The sequence below is a fragment of the Pristis pectinata genome, chromosome 2 (genome assembly GCF_009764475.1).
Source record: "Pristis pectinata isolate sPriPec2 chromosome 2, sPriPec2.1.pri, whole genome shotgun sequence".
Lineage (NCBI taxonomy): Eukaryota > Metazoa > Chordata > Chondrichthyes > Rhinopristiformes > Pristidae > Pristis > Pristis pectinata.
This window is the reverse complement of record NC_067406.1, coordinates 4,782,421-4,802,371: the sequence shown is the minus strand read 5'-3', so window position 1 is coordinate 4,802,371 and position 19,951 is coordinate 4,782,421. Positions and strand designations below refer to the sequence as shown.

The following is a 19,951-nucleotide window of genomic DNA, read 5'->3' as shown; positions in this document are numbered from 1 at the left end:
GGCCCATATCCCTCGAAACCTTTCCTTTCCATGTACTTGTCTTTTAAGTGTTGTCATTATACATGCCTCAACCACTTCCTCTGGCAGCTCGTTCCATGTACGGACCACCCTCTGGGTGAAAAAATTGCCCCTCAGGTTCCTATTAAATCTTTCCCCTCTCACCCTGAACATATGTCCTCTTGTTCTTGACTCCCCAACTCTGGGTAAAAGACTATGCGCATTCACCCTATCTATGGCCCTCATGATTTTATTTATCTCTAATATCACCCCTCATTCTCCTACATCCAATGAATAAAGTCCATTACTTCAATCTCAACCTCTCTCCATAACTCAATCCCTCGAGTCCCAGCAATATCCTCGTAAATCTTCTCTGCACTCTTTTCAGCGCAATGACATCTTTCCTACAAGAGGGTGACCAAAACTGAACACAATACTCAAGGTGTGGCCTCACCATTGTCTTGTCCAACTGCAACATAACATCCCAACTCAATGTATACTCGTGAATGGTGTGGGTTTTTACAGCAATCCAACAGTAAGGGCACTAACTTTTCCCTCAAATTTCTATGCATTAATTTGAATTTAAATTCACGAGCAGTCCTGGTGGGATTTGAACTCATGTCTCCAGATAAGTAGTCCTGGTCTCTGGAAATTAGTCCAGTCCCAGTCACTTGACTACTATGCTACTGCACCACATTCCAACGGTGATGTTGTTTAATTGGCTTTAAAGTACATCCTGAGGTTTTCAAAGCCATGAGAGGAATTCGGGCCTTCTGGTTTGTGAATCACCTGTCTGTTTTTATTTGTGTGGCTGCCCAGTTGTCACATGCGGGTGGAACAGTTTAGTTGTCAACCCTGCCCTACAATGGTTGATGCTGGATGTTAGCTCGAGCTTTATTGTTGACTGTATCACTGTTGCTAATCCCGGAAGGCAGATGTTATCACTTGGGACTGTGGACTGCACAGGACATTATCCACTCTTCCCCCACTTCCCCCCCTCTGAGCGATCTCTGTGATGTGATGAAGGAGTGGATAGATGGTAAGATTCAATCTGTGATCTCATCTCCTTTGTGGTTTGTATGCATTCTTGGAATCCCCAGTTGTGATTACAAGCCTTGACAACAGACCAGGCCTTCTGTAAATTTTCAGTAACATATTTAGGTCTGAACTACATGGGAGGTTTTTTTTATTTCATCAGGCCAATCATCCTAAACAAATGTTTGAAGCCCAACAAGTTTAAATACAGTCGTATACCACAGAAAAACACAGCTGAGGCAAGGGCAACCCAACTCTGGTGCCTTGAGCTGTGAATTGATACGGCACATTTCATGTTGACAAAAATCGTCTCAAGATAGTTAAATAAATCTGACATGTCAAAGAAAAGCCAGTCTCAATGACAGTACGGATGAAACGAAGGGATTGTCTCATCTGGATTTCTAATATCCTTCAGAGAATGAAACCTGCTATTCATTCTTTCTTATTATGACACGGAAAGATGACATTAAGCTCACTGGATCCATGCCAACTTCTATCAGCCCCATTCCCCCTCCCTCCTTATTTCCTTATAGCCCCATTAACTTATTCTTCTCTCGCATGTCTGTCACCTCCCCTTTTCGTACCAGCCGATCTCCTGGAGGCCAGCCATTTTAATTCCACTTCCCATTCCCACTCCAACATGCCTGTCCACGGCCTCCTCCGCTGCCGAGTTGAGGCGAGACGTAGATTAGAGGAACAGCACCTCATACTCTGCCTCGGTAATCTCCAACCTGATGGCGTGAGTGATAATTTCTCTAACTTCTGGTAACCATTCCCCTTTGTCCCTCCCCCTTCCTTTTAATCCCACTGGCCTCCATCACCCCTTCTCTCTACATCTGCCCCTCACCCACACACTCCTCCCACTGGTTCCCCTCCCCACCTCCCTCCTTTTATTCCACGCTCCACCGTCCTCTCCCATTAGATTCCATCATCTTCAGCCCTTTGTCACCTCCAGCTATCACCTCCCAGCTTCTGACACCATTTCCACTCTCACCCCTCCCTCACCTGTCTATCACTCCCCTCAACCTGGATCCACCGGTCACCTGCCAGCTCTTGCTCCGCCCCTTGCCTTCACCCTTTTATATCAGCTCTCTCCCCTCTTCCTTTCCAGCCCGGATGAAGGGCCTCGACCCGAAACATTGACTGTCCATTTCCCTTAACAGATGCTGCTTGACCTGCTGAGTTCCTCCAGTGCTCTGTGTGCAATTGCCCTTTGATTCTTTTGCTACTTACCTGCACTAATTTACTGCATCCAGTTAACAGACCAGCACATCTTTGGGATGGCCTACCTTGTCTGGCCTTGAAGTGGCTCCAGAACCACCAATGGGGTTAGCTCATGTTTACCTTCTCCATTCAGGGGCAGCCCAATCCAGGCACCCACCTTTCTCTCTGTGTAAAAAGCTTGCCCTGCACATCTCCTTTAAACTTTCCCCCTCTCACCTTAGATGTATGCCCTCTAATGTTTAGATAAGATATCTTTATTAGTCACATGTACATCAAAACACACAGTGAAATGCATCTTTTGTGTAGACTGTTCTGGGGGCAGCCCGCAAGTGTCACCATGCTTCTGGCACCAACGTAGCATGCCCACAACTTCCTAACCCCTACGTCTTTGGAATGTGGGAGGAAACTGGAGCACCTGGAGGAAACCCACGCAGACACGGGGAGACCGTACAAACTCCTTACTGACCGTGGCCGGAATTGAACCCGGGTCACTGGCGCTGCAAAGCATTACACTAACCACAACACCATTCTGACTGTCTATCCTATCTATGCCTCTCATCATCCGTGGCCACAGACACTCCAGAGAAAACAACGCAAGTTTGTCCCAGCTCTCCTTATAGCTCATACCCTCGAATCCAGGCAGCATCCTGCTAAACCCCTCTCCAAAGCCTCGACATCGTTCCTATAACGGGGCGACCAGAATTGCACACAGTTAACCAGAATTGTGCACAATGCACAGCCTTGGTTCTATTGAACAGCTGAGCCAGCACCAGAGGCTGCAAGCTTCTATTTCTGATGTTCTTACATTCACTAATGTTGTGAAGTCTGGCTGCTTGTAGTCCTGAAATTTTGATATCTTGTATGAGTCATAACCAGCTGATTTCTCTTACTTTCCTGCACTGAAGCTATAACACCCAACTTTTCATTAAATTAGAGACATAATTTGGACAGAAATGTTTTGGAATCTTCTTATTTGGAGCCTGACCTTGTGTTAGCAGAATTGGGTTGGGCAAAGCTCTATTCTCAGCTTTCCATTTCTATCATTAAGTTTGCAGAGGCTACACAGAGCGACTCTGTTTTAACTTCCTGGCTTCCAGTTATATCATTTATAATTAGCTAATTAAAAGGGTAATTGGTTTATTATTGTCACATTTACCGAGATACAGTGAAAAACTTAGTCTTGCACGCCATCCAGACAGATCATTCCAAACATAATTACATTGAGGTAGTACAAAGGGAAAAGCAAGGACAGAATGCAGAATACCCCGTTACAGAGAAAGTACAGTGTAGGTAGACAAATAAGGTGCAAGGGCCATGACGAGATAGATCAAGAGTTCATCTTTATCATATAAGGGATCTGTTCAAGAGTCTCATAACAGCAGGATAGAAGCTGTCCTTGAGCCTGGTGGTGCATGTTTTCAAGCTTTTGTATCTTTTACCAGATAGAAGGGGGGAGAAGAGAGAATGTCTGGGCTGTGATGGGTCTTTGATTATGTTGGCTGCTTTCCGAGGAAGTGCAGACAGAGGCAATGGAGGGGAGACTAGTTTCCATGATAGACAGGGCTGTGTTCACAACTCTTTGCAATTTCTTGAGGTCTTGGGCATTTGCCATATCAAGCTATGATGCATCTGGATAGGATGCTTTCTATGCTGCAACTATAAATATTGGTGAGGGTCAATGGGGAGATAGTTTCATAGAGTTATGCAGCACGGAAACAGGCCCTTCGGCTCAACTGGTCCATGGCAACCAAGTTGCTCCATCCAAGCTAGTCCCATTTGCCTGCGTTTGGCCCATAACCTTCGAGAGCTTTCCCATCCATGTACCTGTCCAACTGTCTTTCAAAAGTTGTTATTGTACCTGCCTCATCCACTTTCTCTGGCAGACCATTCTACATAGATACCACCCTTTGTGTAAAAAGTTGCCCCTCAAGTCCTATTAAATCTCTCCCCTCTCACCTTAAACCTATGCTCTCTATTTTTTGATTCCTCAACCCTGGGGAAAAGACTGTGTGCATTCACCCTATCTCTGCTACTCATGATTTTATACACTTCTATAAGATCACCTCTCAGTCTTCTACGCTCTAATGTCCTAGCCTGTCCAACCTGTCCCTCAAGTCCTGGCAGCATCCTTGTAAATCTTTTCTGTGCTCTTTTCAGTTTACTAACAGTTTAATAACAGCTTTCCTATAGCAGGGTGACCAAAACTGAATACAGTACTGCAGGTGCGGCCTCACCAGCGTCCTGTACAACTGCACCATGACCTCCCAACTTTTATACTCAATGCCCTGACTGATGAAGGCCAGTGTGCTAAAAGCCTTCTTCACCACCCTGTCTACCTGTGACTCCACTTCTGGTGAATCATGTACTTGAACTCCAAGCTCCCTCTGTTCTACAACACTCCCCAGGGCCCTGCCGTTCACTGTGAAAATCCTATCTGGATTTGATTTTCCAAAGTGCAATGCCTTGCATTAAACTCCATTTGCCATTCCTCAACCCACTTATTCAGCTGATCAAGATCCCCCTGTAATTTTTGATACCCTTCTTCATTGTCCACTATACCACCTATTTTAGTGTCATCTACAAACTTACCAGCCATGCCTTGTACATTCTTATATGAATGGTTGATATAGATGACAAACAACAATGGGCCCAGCACCGACCCTAGGGCACATCACTAGTCATGGGCCTCCAGTCCGCAAAGCAACCTTCCACCGTCTGCTTTCTGCTTCCACCATTCTGCTTTCTATCATCAGTCCAAATGTGTATCCAATTAAAAACATGATGATGCTGGAGGAACTCAGCAGGCCAGGCAGCATCCTTGGAGGAGAGCATGCAGTCAACGTTTCGGGTCAGGACCCTTCAGTCCTGAAGAAGGGTCCTGACCCGAAACGTTGACCGCCTGCTTTTCTCCAGGGATGCTGCCCGGCCTGCTGAGTTCCTCCAGCATCATCATGTTTATCATCTTGATTCCAGCATCTGCAGTCCTTTGTTTCTCTTGTGTATCCAATTAGCCAGCTCTCCCTCGATGTCATATTTCCTTAGCCTTCTGAGGAAGTAGAGGGGCTGGTGTGCTTTCTTAGCCATTGTGTCCGTGTGGCTGGACTGGAACAAGCTATCGGTGACGTTTACACGTCAGAACTTGAAGCTGTCAACCATCTCCACCTCAGCACCACTGATACAGACAGGAATGTGGTCTCCGCCCTGCTTCCTGAAGTCAATGACCAGTTGTTTTGTTTTGCTGACATTGAGGGAAAGGTTGTTGCATATGGAAGGGCCCTTCTTAAAAAAATTATGGACCAATGGTGAGAGTGTGAAGTTGGAACTTGTTAAGATTGGGAGGAGTATTTTCAAGCTGAGATCGATAAACTTCTGTGATGCTGGAGTGTTAAGGGTTAAAGACCCAATGTTGGTAAATGTATAAACTGTGATTTAAGTGAACAATGGAGAAGACGTGAGGAGCTGGTTTGTCCATTTGTGTTTCTTCTTTATTATGGAAATAGCAAATGAATCTAGGCCTGCTGATTTCAGTAAGATTTTCAGGAGGTTGGTGTCACTGTGAAGACCAGTGTTTATTGGCAGTTCTGAACTCCCTTTCAGGTGCTGGTGTTGAGCCATTTTCTTGTCCTGCAGCAGTGCTTCTAGTGAAGAGTAGGGAGTTCCAGGAGGAAGGAATGATGGTGTGTGACTTGGAGGGGATCTTGCAGCCTGTGTCGTTCAGGTGTGCCTGCTTCCCTTGTCTGTCTGGGTCACGGGTTTGAGAGCAAAAACCAAACTGCTGGAGGAACTCAGCGGGTCAGGCAGCCTCTGTGGGGGTAAATGGACTGTCGACGTTTTGGGTCGAGACCCTTCATCTGGACTGCAAAATAGAGGGGAGTTAGCCAGTATAAAGTGCTGAGGGGAAGGGGTGGATGAAGAGCTACCAAGCGATAGGTAGATCCAGGTGAGGAGGGGTGATGGGCAGATGGAGGAGGGGAGGAGATAGCGACAGAGGCTGGGAAGTGATAGGTGGAGGCAACAAAGGGTTGCAGATAGGAGAGGAAGAGGAAGCATGGAACAAAATATGGGAGGTGGGATGCCTAACGGAGTAGCCTGGATGATGCACTGGACCATTGTAGTACTCCTGCCAGTGAGATCAGTCCCAGTGAAGCACGCTTTGCAACCATTTCCTTCCCTATCAATTTATACAGTCAGCAAACTATAAAACACTCATCAGTGAGAATATCTTAGCTGCATCTGCAGAGTATTGAATACCAGGCAGGCAGGATTTTGCTAGTAGGAGTGGGAATTCAGAGAAGTTTTGGGTGAAAAGTATGTGGATGGGAAAATGTGAGAGGTGGATGTTGCATCATCTGTCTCCTGGGTATGCCAGGAACACTTCGTGCAAGATCGATCTTCCATTCGAGGAAGTTCCCTGACAATCCAAGAGTTCTTCACGTCATGGTTTTCCAGCAGAATAACAGACACAGAGGTGAAAGAGGAGATTTTAGAAGGGTCCCAAAAATTAGACACCGACTTAAACGCTAGTTCTACTTTTCTGCTTTCGTTCTATCAATAGTAAAACTCCTTAATCTGACACACTCAGGGCATCGGTGCTGTCGGACCAATAGATTTTTCAAGACTACTGGAAGTTATTCCCATTAATACCCCAACACACTTTTTATTCTTTTTTGGAAAGAAATTACACAGTAGTACCATAAATTTTCCAGGGAGAGCAAAAAACAATCTGCTGGAGGAACTCAGCGGGTCAAGCAGCCTTTTTGGAGGGAAAGGAATTGTCGACGTTGACAATTCCTTTTGACCCACTGAGTTCCTCCAGCAGGTTATTTGATAAGATAAGGTAAGATAAGATACCTTTATTAGTCAAATGTACATTGAAACACACAGTGAAATACATCCTTTTGCGTAGAGTGTTCTGGGGGCAGCCCGCAAGTGTCGCCACGCTTCCGGCGCCAACATAACATGCCCACAACTTCCTAACCCGTACGTCTTTGGAATGTGGGAGGAAACCGGAGCACCCGGAGGAAACCCACGCAGATACGGGGAGAACGTACAAACTCCTTACAGACGAAGGGTGGATTTGAACCCGGGTCGCTGGCGCTGTAAAGCGTTACGCTAACCGCTACACTACTGTGCCTGCTCATAAATAATAAATCGGTTTATTATTGTCCCATCTACCAAGGTACAGTGAAGAACTTGTTTTGCATACTGTCCAGACAGATCAATTCATTACAACAGTATATTGAGGTAGTACAAGGGAAAAGCAATAACAGAATGCAGAATAAAGTGTTACAGTTACAGAGAAAATACAGTGCAGGCAGACAATAAGGTGCAAGGGTCACGACGAGGTAGATCCAGGGTTCATCTTTATCGTACAAGAGATCCATTCAAGAGTCTTACAACAGTGGGATAGAAGCTGTCCTTGAGCCTGGTGGTACGTGCTTTCAAGCTTTTGTATCTTCTACCTGATGGGAGAGGGAGAAGAGATAATGTCCCGGGGGGTGGGGTCTGATTATGTTGGCTGCTTTACCGAAGCAGTGAGAAGTGTAGACAGAGTCCATGGAGGGGAGACTGTGTGCACAGCTCTCTGCAGTTTCTTGCGGTCACGGGGAGAGCAGTTGCTCCACATCCCAGCATCTGCAGTCTCTTGTGCCTTCAAATTTTCCAATGAACCCTTTGAGTCTCAAGGGAGGGTGGAAGGTGTGGCCCTGTTGAGATTAAAAGGAGCACAGGAAACAGGGCCTTGGTTAGTTTAAAGATAGCACTGGAACCAGGGACCTGGTAAATTTTAATGGGGTCACATGAAACACGGCCTTGGTGAGTTTAAAAGGAAGGCAGGAATCTTCACCTGGTGAGCCAGATACCGAATTATTGGAACTTCTGAAAAATAAGATCATGGATTGTCAAGAGGTTTTCACTCTAATTTCATGCCTTTTCTCACCTTTGGATTTAAAGGCAACGTACTCCAGGTGCTGGAGATCTGAAATACAAATGGAAAATGCTCAAAATACATAGCAGACCAGGCAGCCTCTGAGATGAGAAACAAGTTAACGTTTCATTTCTGTGGTGAAAGATTGTAGACTCAAAAAAATATTCAAATCTCAGTCATCAACTGCTCATTAATATTTCTCTTATCAGAATCAGGTTTATTATCACTGACTTATATGTCGTGAAATGTGTTGTTTTGTGGCAGCAGTACAGTGCAAGACATAAAATTGCTATAAATTACAAAATAAATAAATACTGCAAAAAGAGGAATAACGAGGCAGTGTTCATGGGTTCATGGACCGTTCAGAGATCTGATGGCGGAGGGGAAGAAGCTGTTCTTGAATCATTGAGTTTGGGTCTTCAGGCTCCTGCTGTACATATCCTGGGAGTGTTTGACAGGACACTGTAAAGGATGCTTTACTGTGTATTTATCCTATGTTGTCCTTGCCTTGGGAGTGTTTGATGGGACAGTGTAGAGGGAGTTTTAGTATGTATCAACTCCTGCTGTACCTATCCTGGATGTACATGATGCGACATTGTCAAGGGAGCTTTGTGTTGCTCCTGTTCTGTCCCTGCCCTGGGAGAGTGTGATGAGACAGTGCAGAGGGAGCTTCACTCTGTATCTAACCCATGCTGTCCCTGCCCTGGGAGTGTGTGATGGGGCAGTGTAGAGGGAGCTTTATTCTGTGTCTACCCTATTCTATCCCTGCCCTGGGAGTGTGTGATATGACAGTGTAAAGGGAGCTTTACTCTGTGTCTAACCTGATTTTCCCCTGCTCTGGGAGAATTTGATGGGTTAGTGCTGAGGGAGTTTTACTCTGCATCGAATCTATGCTGCCTCTACCCTGAGAGTGTTTGATGGGACAATGCGGAGGACTCAGTGTCTAACTCATACTCTCCCTGCCCTGGGAGAGTTGATGGGTGAGTGCTGAGGGAGCTTTACTCTGTATTCAATTCTCCCTGCCCTGGGAGTGTTCTGAGCTGGTGCTAGCTTGCTGAAATGGAATACTGAAATATCTTTCCTTGATGTACTATTAATTCACAAAGTTTAAAAGCTAAAAAAACCTGTGAGTGATTTAGTGTTAAGTGGTAACATTTCATAGAGCATTACCCATTGTGGGACTCTTATCCCACAGGATTCCTCTAAGTCCAGGGACACAACTTAATAAAAGCTACAATCCCATAAGGGATGTCTGGTTGCATGTGTTGAGGAAGCAGGCCAAACCCAAAACGTACAGGTCTGGTATTGTCCTGTTAATTTCCAACAGCTGCAGCACACCTGTCTTTTATAATAGATATCTGCTTGAAGCTTTTGATGTTTTTATGGAAGTGCTGCATTGATTGACAGTGTTATGGATTGATATGGATGCGAGCCATGCACTAAGTTTCACCTTCTCTCTTTTTTTGTGCGTGTGTTGTTTCATGTGTTTGACAGGTACTAAGTGCCCAAGATCTGGTGGACTTTTCCCCTGTGTACAGATGTTTGCACATATATACTGCGCTGGTAAGTCAGCTGGGTTCAAATCATGGTCTTCCAAATTGGGATGGAGGGGGATGGGACATTTGGGGGCGATGGTGGCGGGTGGCTGTCTGGGCGGTTGGTGGGAACGGGGACATGGTGAAGACTGGCTGGGAATCCTGGAAAAAGGAACATTTTGTTCCATCCTGAATCGTTTCTGTCGGCAGTGCATTGAATTCCCTGTGGCTCAGACTTTTGGAAATAGCGGCCCTCGCATGTTTTCGGTGGCTGTGAGCTTTCACCTGTGCCACGGTTCTGTCACAACAGCAGAAAGCACCTTGTCTTCTTTAGCAGAGCAATGCAAAGGCTACCCAGGAGCTAATGAAGAGAACCTAGAAGGGAGGCAACATCTGAGAATTGCCATGAGTGTCTCACGGCCAGAGGGAGTTGCAGTGAGGAACTCGTCAGAAGTGGGGTTGTCACACCAGGGTTGCAATGAGTGTCTCACAGCCAGTGGGACTGTCACACTGAAGTCCCAGTCACTGGTTGAGTCAGTAGTAAGGAAGGCAAATGCAATACTAGCATTCATTTCGAGAGGACTAGAAGAAAAAAGCAAGGACATACTGCCGAGGCTTTATAAGGCATTGGTCAGACCGCATTTGGAATATTGTGAGCAATTTTACACCCCGTATCTAAGGAAGGATGTGCTGGTCCTGGAGAGGGTCCAGAGGAGGTTCACAAGAATGATCCTGCAAATGAAAGGCTTAACATATGAAGAGCATTTGATGTCTCTAGGCCTGTACTCAATGGAGTTCAGAAGGATGAGGGGGGGCTCTCATTGAAACCTACTGGATACTGAAAAGCCTGGATAGAGTGGACGTGGAGGGGATGTTTCCATCAGTGGGAGAGTCTAGAATCTGAGGGCACAGCCTCAGAATAAAGGGACATCCCTTTAAAATTTGAGATGAGGAGGAATTTCTTCAGCCAGAGGGTGGTGAATCTGTGGAATTCGTTGCCACAGAGGGCTCTGGAAAGCCAAGCCATTAGGTGTATTTATGGCAGAAATTGATAGGTTCTTGATTGGTAAGGGGGTTAGAGGTTAATATAAGATATTAAGATATTTCTTTATTAGTCACATGTACATTGAAACACACAGTGAAATGCGTCTTCTTGCGTTACTGAGAATGTGCAGAAGGATGGCTAGGGTAAAGGTAGGTCCGATTAAAAATGTTGGGAGGATGTGCCTGGAAGCTGTGGAAATGGGTGAGGTTCTCAATGAATACTTCTCTTCAGTATTCACCAAGGAGAGGAGTCTTGATGATGCTGAGAACAGTGTAGGTGAGGGTAATGTTCTAGTGTATGTAGATACTAAGAGAAAGGATGTGTTGGAGCTGTTAGAAAATATTAGGAAAGATAAGTCCCTGGGGCCTGACGGAATATTCCCCAGGCTGCTTCGTGAGGTGAGGGAGGAGATTGCTGAACCGTTGGTTAGGATCTTTGAGTCCTCGTTGTCAATGGGGATGGTACCGGAGGATTGGAGGGTAGCGAATGTTGTCCCCTTATTCAAAAAAGGTAGTAGGGATAGTCCAGGGAATTACAGACCGGTGAGCCTTACGTCTGTGGTGGGTAAGCTGTTGGAAAGGATTCTAAGAGCTAGGATCTATGAGCATTTGGAGAAACATGGACTGATTAGGGACAGCCAGCATGGCTTTGTGAAGGGAAGATCTTCCCTCACAAGCCTGATAGGGTTCTTTGAGGAGGTGACCAGGAAGATTGATGAGGGTAGTGCAGTGGATGTGGTCTACGTGGATTTTAGTAAGGCGTTTGACAAGGTTCCGCATGGTAGACTTCTTCAGAAGGTCAGAGGCCAAGGGATCCGGGGAAGCTTGGCCATGTGGATTCAAAATTGGCTTGCCTGTAGAAAGCAGAGGGTTGTGGTGGAGGGAGTGCATTCAGATTGGAGGGCTGTGACTAGTGGTGTCCCGCAGGGATCGGTTCTGGGACATCTACTTTTTGTGATATTTATTAATGACTTAAATGAGGGGGTGGAAGGGTGGGTTAGCAAGTTTTCAGATGACACAAAGATCGGTGGTGTTGTGGATAGTGTGGAGGGCTGTCGAAGCTTGCAGAGGGATATTGATAGGATGCAGAGCTGGGCTGACAAGTGGCAGATGGAGTTCAATCCAGAGAAGTGTGAGGTGGTACACTTTGGAAGGACAAACTCCAAGGCGGAATACAAGGTAAATGGCAGGATTCTGGGCAGCGTAGAGAAGCAGAGGGATCTGGGGGTTCATATCCACAGATCATTGAAAGTTGCCTCGCAGGTGGATAGGGTAGTTAAGAAAGCTTATGGGATGTTAGCTTTCATAAGTCGGGGGATCGAGCTTAAGAGCCGCGAAGTGATGACGCAGCTCTACAAAACTCTGGTTAGGCCATACTTAGAGTACTGTGTCTGGTTCTGGTCGCCTCATTATAGGAAGGATGTGGAAGTGTTGGAAAGGGTGCAGAGGAGATTTACCAGGATGCTGCCTGGATTAGAGAGTATGGATTATGAGGAGAGACTAAAGGAGCTAGGGCTTTACTTATTGGAGAGAAGGAGGATGAGAGGAGACATGATAGAGGTATACAAGAAATTGAGAGGAATAGATAGAGTGGACAGCCAGCGCCTCTTACCCAGGGCGCCAATGCTCAAAACAAGAGGACATGGCTTTAAGGTGTTGGGTGGGAAGTTCAAGGGTGATATCAGAGGGAGGTTTTTCACCCAGAGAGTGGTTGGTGCATGGAATGTGCTGCCTGGGGTGGTGGTGGAGGCTGATACATTGGACAAGTTCAAGAGATTGTTAGATAAGCATATGGAGGAATTTAAGTTAGAGGGATATGTGGGAGGAAGGGGTTAGATAGTCTTAATTGTGGTTTGAAGGGCGGCACAACATGGTGGGCCGAAGGGCCTGTATTGTGCCGTATTGTTCTATGGTTCTATGGTGCTGGAGGCAGCCTGCAAGTGTCGCCACTCTTCTGGCACCAACACAGCATGCCCACAGCTCCTAACCTGTACATCTTTGGAATGTGGGAGGAAACCGGAGACACGGGGACAGTGTGCAAACTCCCTACAGACAGCGGCAGAATTGAACCGGGTCACTGGCGCTATAGTAGCGTTACTCAGAAAGCAGGAGAATGGGGTTGATAAAATCAGCCATGATTGAATGATGGAGCAGACTTGATGGACCGAATGGCCTAATTCTGCTCCTATGTCTTATGGTCCCTTGGCTTGTGGGGTTGCAATGAGGAATTCATCAGAAGTGAGACTGTCACACCAGAGTTGCAATGTGTGCTTCATGGTCAGTGGTACTGTCACACTGGACTCACAATGAATATTTTGCAGTGAGGAGAACTGTCACACCCATGTTGTAACGAGGAGTTTCACAACTGAATTGTTTTACGCTGATGTTTCAGATGGTCCTGAAGACATTTGAGTGATGGACGTCAGGAGTGAAAGGGTTCTTTGCTTCTGGAAGGGGGAGAGGCCAATATTTTGGGCTGGGCCCCTCTCTTGGGTCCTGAGTATTAACCTGCCTGTGAGCATGCACTCATTGGAGTTCCGTGTGTCACGTTTGCTGTGATATATAGATGAAGCTTTGAGTATGTTACTGCACAGCCTGTAGCCTTGGGGAGGTGCCGCTCTCTGTCTTGCACAGCCTGTTTACCCTTTGGCACTTGGCAGGTATCGCCACATCTGGGATAGGTATCTGGCCACTGCTGCGTATCATTGCAACTGCTGTTCAACCCCTCACCCAACTGAAAGTGCAACTTGGAGGCAAGGTGGTGACATGCTTCAATACCCTGCAACTGTGTGTTCAGGTGATGAATGCAAGATCTATCACCTTTAATTTATTCCCAATTCTTTCGGTCTGATCTTGTCTTTTTACGGCAGAAATTTTACTTCAGGTCATCCCAAGCTTGTAGTTCGGTTTGCATCAGACGATCAAAGCAGAACTAAGATGGGAAGGACAGATAGCACAAGTGCGGGCCTGCTACATTAGTTTCTCATGTTTTCCCTTCGTTTATCTGCAGTGCAAAAGTTCAGTGTTGTGCTCCGGTTTGTGTCCTGAGGTCAGTCTGTGGTCAGAGTCTTGGTGACAGAGGGTGTAGGTGTCTGTAAATCCCACCATCAGCAGCTGGAAGCTGGGAAAGACTGAGCTATCTGGGAACTGGTGCCACTGCCTCAGGAAGCACTGAACTCTCTCAGGAAGGTCAAGAGTGGTAAGACATTAGCCCATGGGGTCAATGGCAGGGTAGCAGCAAAGTGGCTTCAAATCTTTTCATGGATCTATTGTTCCTGATAAGGGTGGAAAAAGGTCGGTCATTTGTACCCCTGTAGAAATCTGAAGAGTTTCCTTAGTTAGAAATCATTTCCTGAGTCCACTAGGTCTGGGTAAATAGCTGAAAGTGGTGTGTGCACAAACATGCAGTATCTTAACAGCTTTTGCAAAAACAGGATAACATTTAGAGGAGCAAATGATCTCATATTCAAGTCTGAAGTCCTGTACCAGGGTGGGTTTCCCTCTGCTTCCCTTCACCATTGAGTACACTGACTCTAGCTGGGGTTCAAATTCAGTTGCTTTAGTACTGGCTGGTAAATTGGTTTATTATTGTCACAGGTACAGAGGTACAGTGAAAAACTTGTCCTGCATACTGTCCATAGAGATCATTTCATTACAACAGTGCATTGAGGTAGTACAAGGTAAAACAATAACAGAATGCAGAATGAAGTGTTACAGTTATAGAGAAAGTGCAGTGCAGGCAGACAATAAGCTGCAAAGCCATGACAAGGTGGAACATGAGGTCAAGAGTCCATCTTATCATCCTAGGGGACCGTTCAGTAGTCTTATAGCAGCGGGATAGAAGCTGTCCATGAGCCTGGTGGTACGTGCTTTCAGGCTTTTGTATCTTCTGCCCAATGGGAGGGGGGAGAAGAGAGAATGTCCGGGGTGGATGGGGTCTTTGATTATGTTGGCTGTTTTAACGAGGCAGGGGGAAGTGTAGACAGAGCCCACAGAGGCTGACAGCTTAGTCTTCCTTCTATGTTCTTAATGCTAAGCCCCTCTCTCTCCCACTACAGGAGAATCTTTAAAATACTTGTTTATTGTTCATGATACCAAACTGCCCCAAAGTGCTTCATAACCTCTGTTGAAATTGATGGAAACAAAGCAGCCAATTTGAGCTCAGCAGGTTCCCCAACTGAGGTACATTCCTTGCTAATCTGTTAAATGATGTTTGTTCAGAAATATGGGTCAAGACACTGATAGACAATAGACAATAGACAATAGGAGCAGAAGTAGACCATTCGGCCCTTCGAATCTGCACTGCCATTTTGAGATCATGGCTGATCCTCAACAATCAATATCCTGTTCCTGCCTTGTCCCCATATCCCTTGATTCCCCTATCTATAAGAAACCTATCTAGCTCCTTCTTGAAAGTGCCCAAAGAATTGGCCTCCACTGCCCTCTGAGGCAGTGCATTCCACAAATTCACAACCCTCTGGGAGAAGAAGTTTTTCCTCACCTCTGTCCTAAATGGCCTGGCCCTTATTCTTAAATCATGCCCCCTGGTCCTGGACTTCCCCAACATCTGGAACATATTTTCTGTCTCTATCTTGTCCAATCCCTTAATAATCCTGTATGTTTCAATCAGATCCCCTCTCAATCTTCTCAATTCCAGCGTGTACAATCCCAGTCTCTCCAACCTCTCAGCATAAGACAGTCCCGACATCCCCGGAATTAACCTCGTAAACCTACGCTGCACGCCCTCTATAGCCAGGATATCCTTCCTCAACCCTGGAGACCAAAACTGTACACAATACTCCAGGAGTGGTCTCACCAGGGCCCTGCACAAATGCAAAAGATTCTCTTTGCTTTTGTACTCAATTCCCCTTGTAATACAGGCCAACATTCCATTAGCCTTCATCACTGCCTGCTGCACTTGCTCATTCACTTTCAGTGACTGATGAACAAGGACTCCTAGATCCCTTTGTATTTCCCCCTTATCTAACCCCACACCATTCAGATAATAATCCGCCTTCCTGTTCCTGCTCCCAAAGTGGATAACCTCACACATCCACGTTAAACTTCATCTGCCAAGTATCTGCCCACTTACCCAACCTATCCAAATCACCTTGAATTCTCCTAACTTCCTCTTCACATGTCGCACTGCCACCCAACTTTGTATCATCAGCAAACTTGCTAATGTTATTCACAATGCCTTCATCTAAATCATCAACATAGATCGTAAACAGCTGCGCTCCCAGCACCGAGCCCTGTGGCACCCCACTAGTCACGGCCTGCCATTCTGAGAAACATCCATTCACCCCTGCCCTTTGTTTCCTATCCGCCAACCAGTTTTCTATCCATGTTAATACCCGCCCCCCAATTCCATGAGCCCTAATTTTACCCACCAATCTCCTGTGCGGCACTTTATCAAATGCCTTCTGAAAGTCGAGGTATACAACATCCACTGAATCTCCCTCATCTATTTTCCTGGTTACATCCTCAAAAGACTCCAGTAGATTAGTCAAGCATGATTTGCCCTTGGTAAATCCATGTTGACTCGACCCAATCCTATCATTGCTATCCAAATATGCCGCTATTTCATCCTTAATAATGGACTCTAGCATCTTCCCCACCACAGATGTTAGGCTAACTGGACGATAGTTCCCCGTTTTCTCCCTCCCTCCTTTCTTAAAAAGTGGGATAACATTAGCCATTCTCCAATCCTCAGGAACTGACCCCAAATCTAAGGAACATCGGAAAATGATCACTAATGCATCCACAATTTCTAGAGCCACCTCCTTTAGTACCTTGAGATGCAGACCATCTGGACCTGGGGATTTGTCAGTCTTCAGCCCCATTAGTCTACCCATCACCATTTCTTTCCCAATGTCAATCCACTTCAGTTCCTCTGTCACCCTCTGCCTTTTGTCCATCCTTACCTCTGGGAGATCTCTCACGTCTTCCCCCGTGAAGACAGATCCAAAGTACTTATTAAATTCGACTGCCATCTCCCTGTTTCCTGTAATAATTTCACCCGATTCGGTCTTCAAGGGCCCAACATTGTTCCTAACTAACTTCTTTCCCTTCACATACCTGAAAAAGCTTTTGCTATCCTCCTTAATATTCCTGGCTAGCTTGCCTTCGTACCTCATTTTTTCTTCCCGAATTACCTTTTTAGTTAAATTCTGCTGCACCTTAAAAATTTCCCAATCTTCTATCTTCCCACTCAGCTTGGCTCTGCCATACTTCTTCCTTTTCTAACACAATGCTATCTCTGACTTCCTTTGTCAGCCACGGTGGCCCCTTTCCCCTCTTTGAGTCTTTCCTTCTCTGGGGAATAAACTGATCCTGCACCTTGTGCATTATTCCCAAGAATACCTGCCATTGCTGTTCCATTAACAATTCTGCTAGGATGCCCGCCCAGTCAACTTTAGCCAGCTCCTCCCTCATGGCTCCATAGTCTCCTTTGTTCAGCTGCAAAATTGACCCTTCTGATTTGCCTTTTCCCTCTCCAATAATGCCATGAACTTTGAATAGTACAACATATACAGAGCTGCAAACTCCCACTCCTGTTCTTCCCCAGCTCTGCTGAGTTCCCCTGCTCCTGGAATTATCATCCACTCCATAACTAGATTCCCTCGTGCAGATCTGACTCTTGAGACCTTGTTCCTGGCTCCACCGCTGACTCTTTCTGTTTCCACCGTGCCTCTCCTTCTCTCTCCTCCTGTGTCGTCACCTTCCATGGTTCAATGTCAAATTTTGTCTGATGTGACACAGCTCAGCACGTCACGGAAACCAGCCTTCCCTCCGTGGACTCTGTCTACACTTCGTGCTGCTTCGGTAAAGCAGCCAGCATAATCAAAGACCCCACCCACCCCGGACATTCTCTCTTCTTCCCTCTCCCATTGGGCAGAAGATACAAAAGCCTGAAAGCACGTACCACCAGGCTCAAAGACAGCTTCTACCCCGCTGTTATGAGTATTGAACAGTCCCCTAGTACAATAAATTGGTCTCTTGTCCTCACAATCTACCTCGTTATGGCCTTGCACCTTATTGTCTGCCTGCACTGCACTTTCTCTGTAACTGGGATTCTGCATTCTGTTATTGTTTTCCCTGGTACTTTCTCAATTCACTGTTGTAACGAAATGATCTGTATGGAAGGGAAGCAAAACAAAGTTTTTCACTGTACCACGGTACATGTGTTGATAATAAACCAATTCCAATTCCTTGGGATGTTTAATGACATTGAAGTCTCTTCATAAATGGAAGTTGTTAGTGAAGGCATAGGTGAGTTCTCCTAGTCGCTTCAGGTAAATGCTTCACTTACATCTTTACTGATTAATACTGAAGAGGTTCAGTTCATGCAACCTGGCCAATTGCAAGGGAAATTAACAGGGTGGAGAGAGATGAACACAGGCTCTTTCTGATTATTGTCAGCTGTGGCTTATTTGCATCTCTCCCACCTCTGGGTAAACAAGTTGTTCATGGCCTACTGGGCCATCATGGTCTTGGGTAGGGTTGTTGGTAGTGATTGTGATGCGATTACATTATATCTGGATTTAGTGCTTGTCCTTTGCATATGCACTTGCTTTTTCCATTCTGGGCTGAGATTCCCATCTTGGATCAACCTTATTCCTGGAGGACATCAAGCCTTCCAACTGCTCTGCAATCCAACAACTTTCTTTCCCCTTTCCATTATTTCATCAAAAAGAGCATTAAAACAAATGGAACAAATAGAACAGTTTTTAAATCTTCCTATGATTTTGGAATTGCAATTGGAATTGTTTGTATTATTGTCACATGTACTGAGGTACAGTGAAAAATTTGTCTTGCATACCATCTATACAGATCCATTCATTAGACTGCATCAAGGTAGTACAAGGTAAAACAACAGCAGCATGCAGAATAAAGTGTAACAGTTACAGAGAAAGTGCAGTGCAGGCAGACAATAAAGTGCAAGGTCATAACGAGGTAAATTGTGAGGTCAACAGTCCATTTTATCTTTCTAGGGAACCGTTCAATAGTCTTATAACAGGGGGATAGAAGCTGGCCTTGAGCCTGGTGGTACGTGCTTTCAGACTCTTGTATCTTCTTGGATTGTTCCTGGAAGATTAGACACTTTTGGCTTGAGAACAATACCTTATGGGTTTCTCTCTCTTCTACTTAGCAAGAACTCTTTCGTTATCAGTTGAAATTTTTGTTCAGTGCCCAATGATCAGTTGGAGCTATCGAGCATGGCAAGTTTAAGGCCTCGCTGAGTGACTTTTCTGCATTCCTAATCTTATCACTCTCCTTCAGAAGATGAAATAGGTTAGGAAGAGATCAGAGAGAATTGTACATGTTCCTGGGTGGCATTTTCCTGAACCGTACTGATGGATAATCATTCAACGGTCTGGTTTGTTAAGTGTTTGTTCCTGTTGCCTCTGTATTGTGCTCCAGGGCAGAACTGTAAGCTGCAAACAAATAATTGCACAATCACATTGAACTGCCCTGTCAGCTCCTTTAAACCCAAATTCCATTGGGATTTGTCAAAAACAAGAGAACTGTCCTGATCTGTCAATTGCAAGCATTGTGATTGATGTTCAAAAATATGTTCCCGTGAAGTGTCAAAACCTCTCTTGTAGCTACAGCATTTATCATTTCCATTCTCATCATGTGCAAGCTATCTGCATTCCATTGCAGTGTGATGATTCCCTTTTTTGTAATTCACAATATTTGGGCCTCTTTTTGACATAGAGTCATACCCACACAAAACAGGCCCTTTGGCCCAACTGGTCCATGCCGACCAAGATCCTCATCTAAGCTAGTCCCATTTGCCTACTTTTGCCCATACCCCTCCAAACCTTTCCTATCCATGTACCTGTCCAAGTACCTTTTAAATGTTGTTAATGTACCTGCCTCAACCGCTTCCTCTGGCAGCTCGTTCCACATACCGGCCACCCTCTGAGGGAAAAAGTTGTCCCTCAGGTTCCTTTTAAATCGCTCTCCTTGCACCCTAAACCCATGTCCTCTAGTTCTTGATTCCCCAATGCATTTTGTGTGTTTGAACACTGGGTCGAGTCAAGTAGAGTTTATTGTCATGTGCACAAGTACGGTGAGGTACAGATACAATGAAAAAGTTGCATCAACATCACAGGCATGTAGGTACAGACAACACACCGAATATAATTTATACATGAATTATACAAGGCTGTGAAGAAGAATG

At 45.5% G+C, this 19,951-nt stretch overlaps 1 protein-coding gene across 3 annotated transcripts in view; it reads left to right on the top strand.

Annotated features, from left to right (window-relative positions):
* exoc6b (exocyst complex component 6B) overlaps positions 1-19,951 on the top strand; it is a 742,224-nt gene that overhangs the window by 311,897 nt on the left and 410,376 nt on the right. For all 3 annotated transcript variants that reach the window (XM_052038528.1, XM_052038519.1, XM_052038535.1), the window contains one exon: positions 9,677-9,745. In XM_052038528.1, the coding sequence (XP_051894488.1) occupies positions 9,677-9,745 (69 nt within the window). The remainder of the gene's footprint in view (positions 1-9,676; positions 9,746-19,951) is intronic.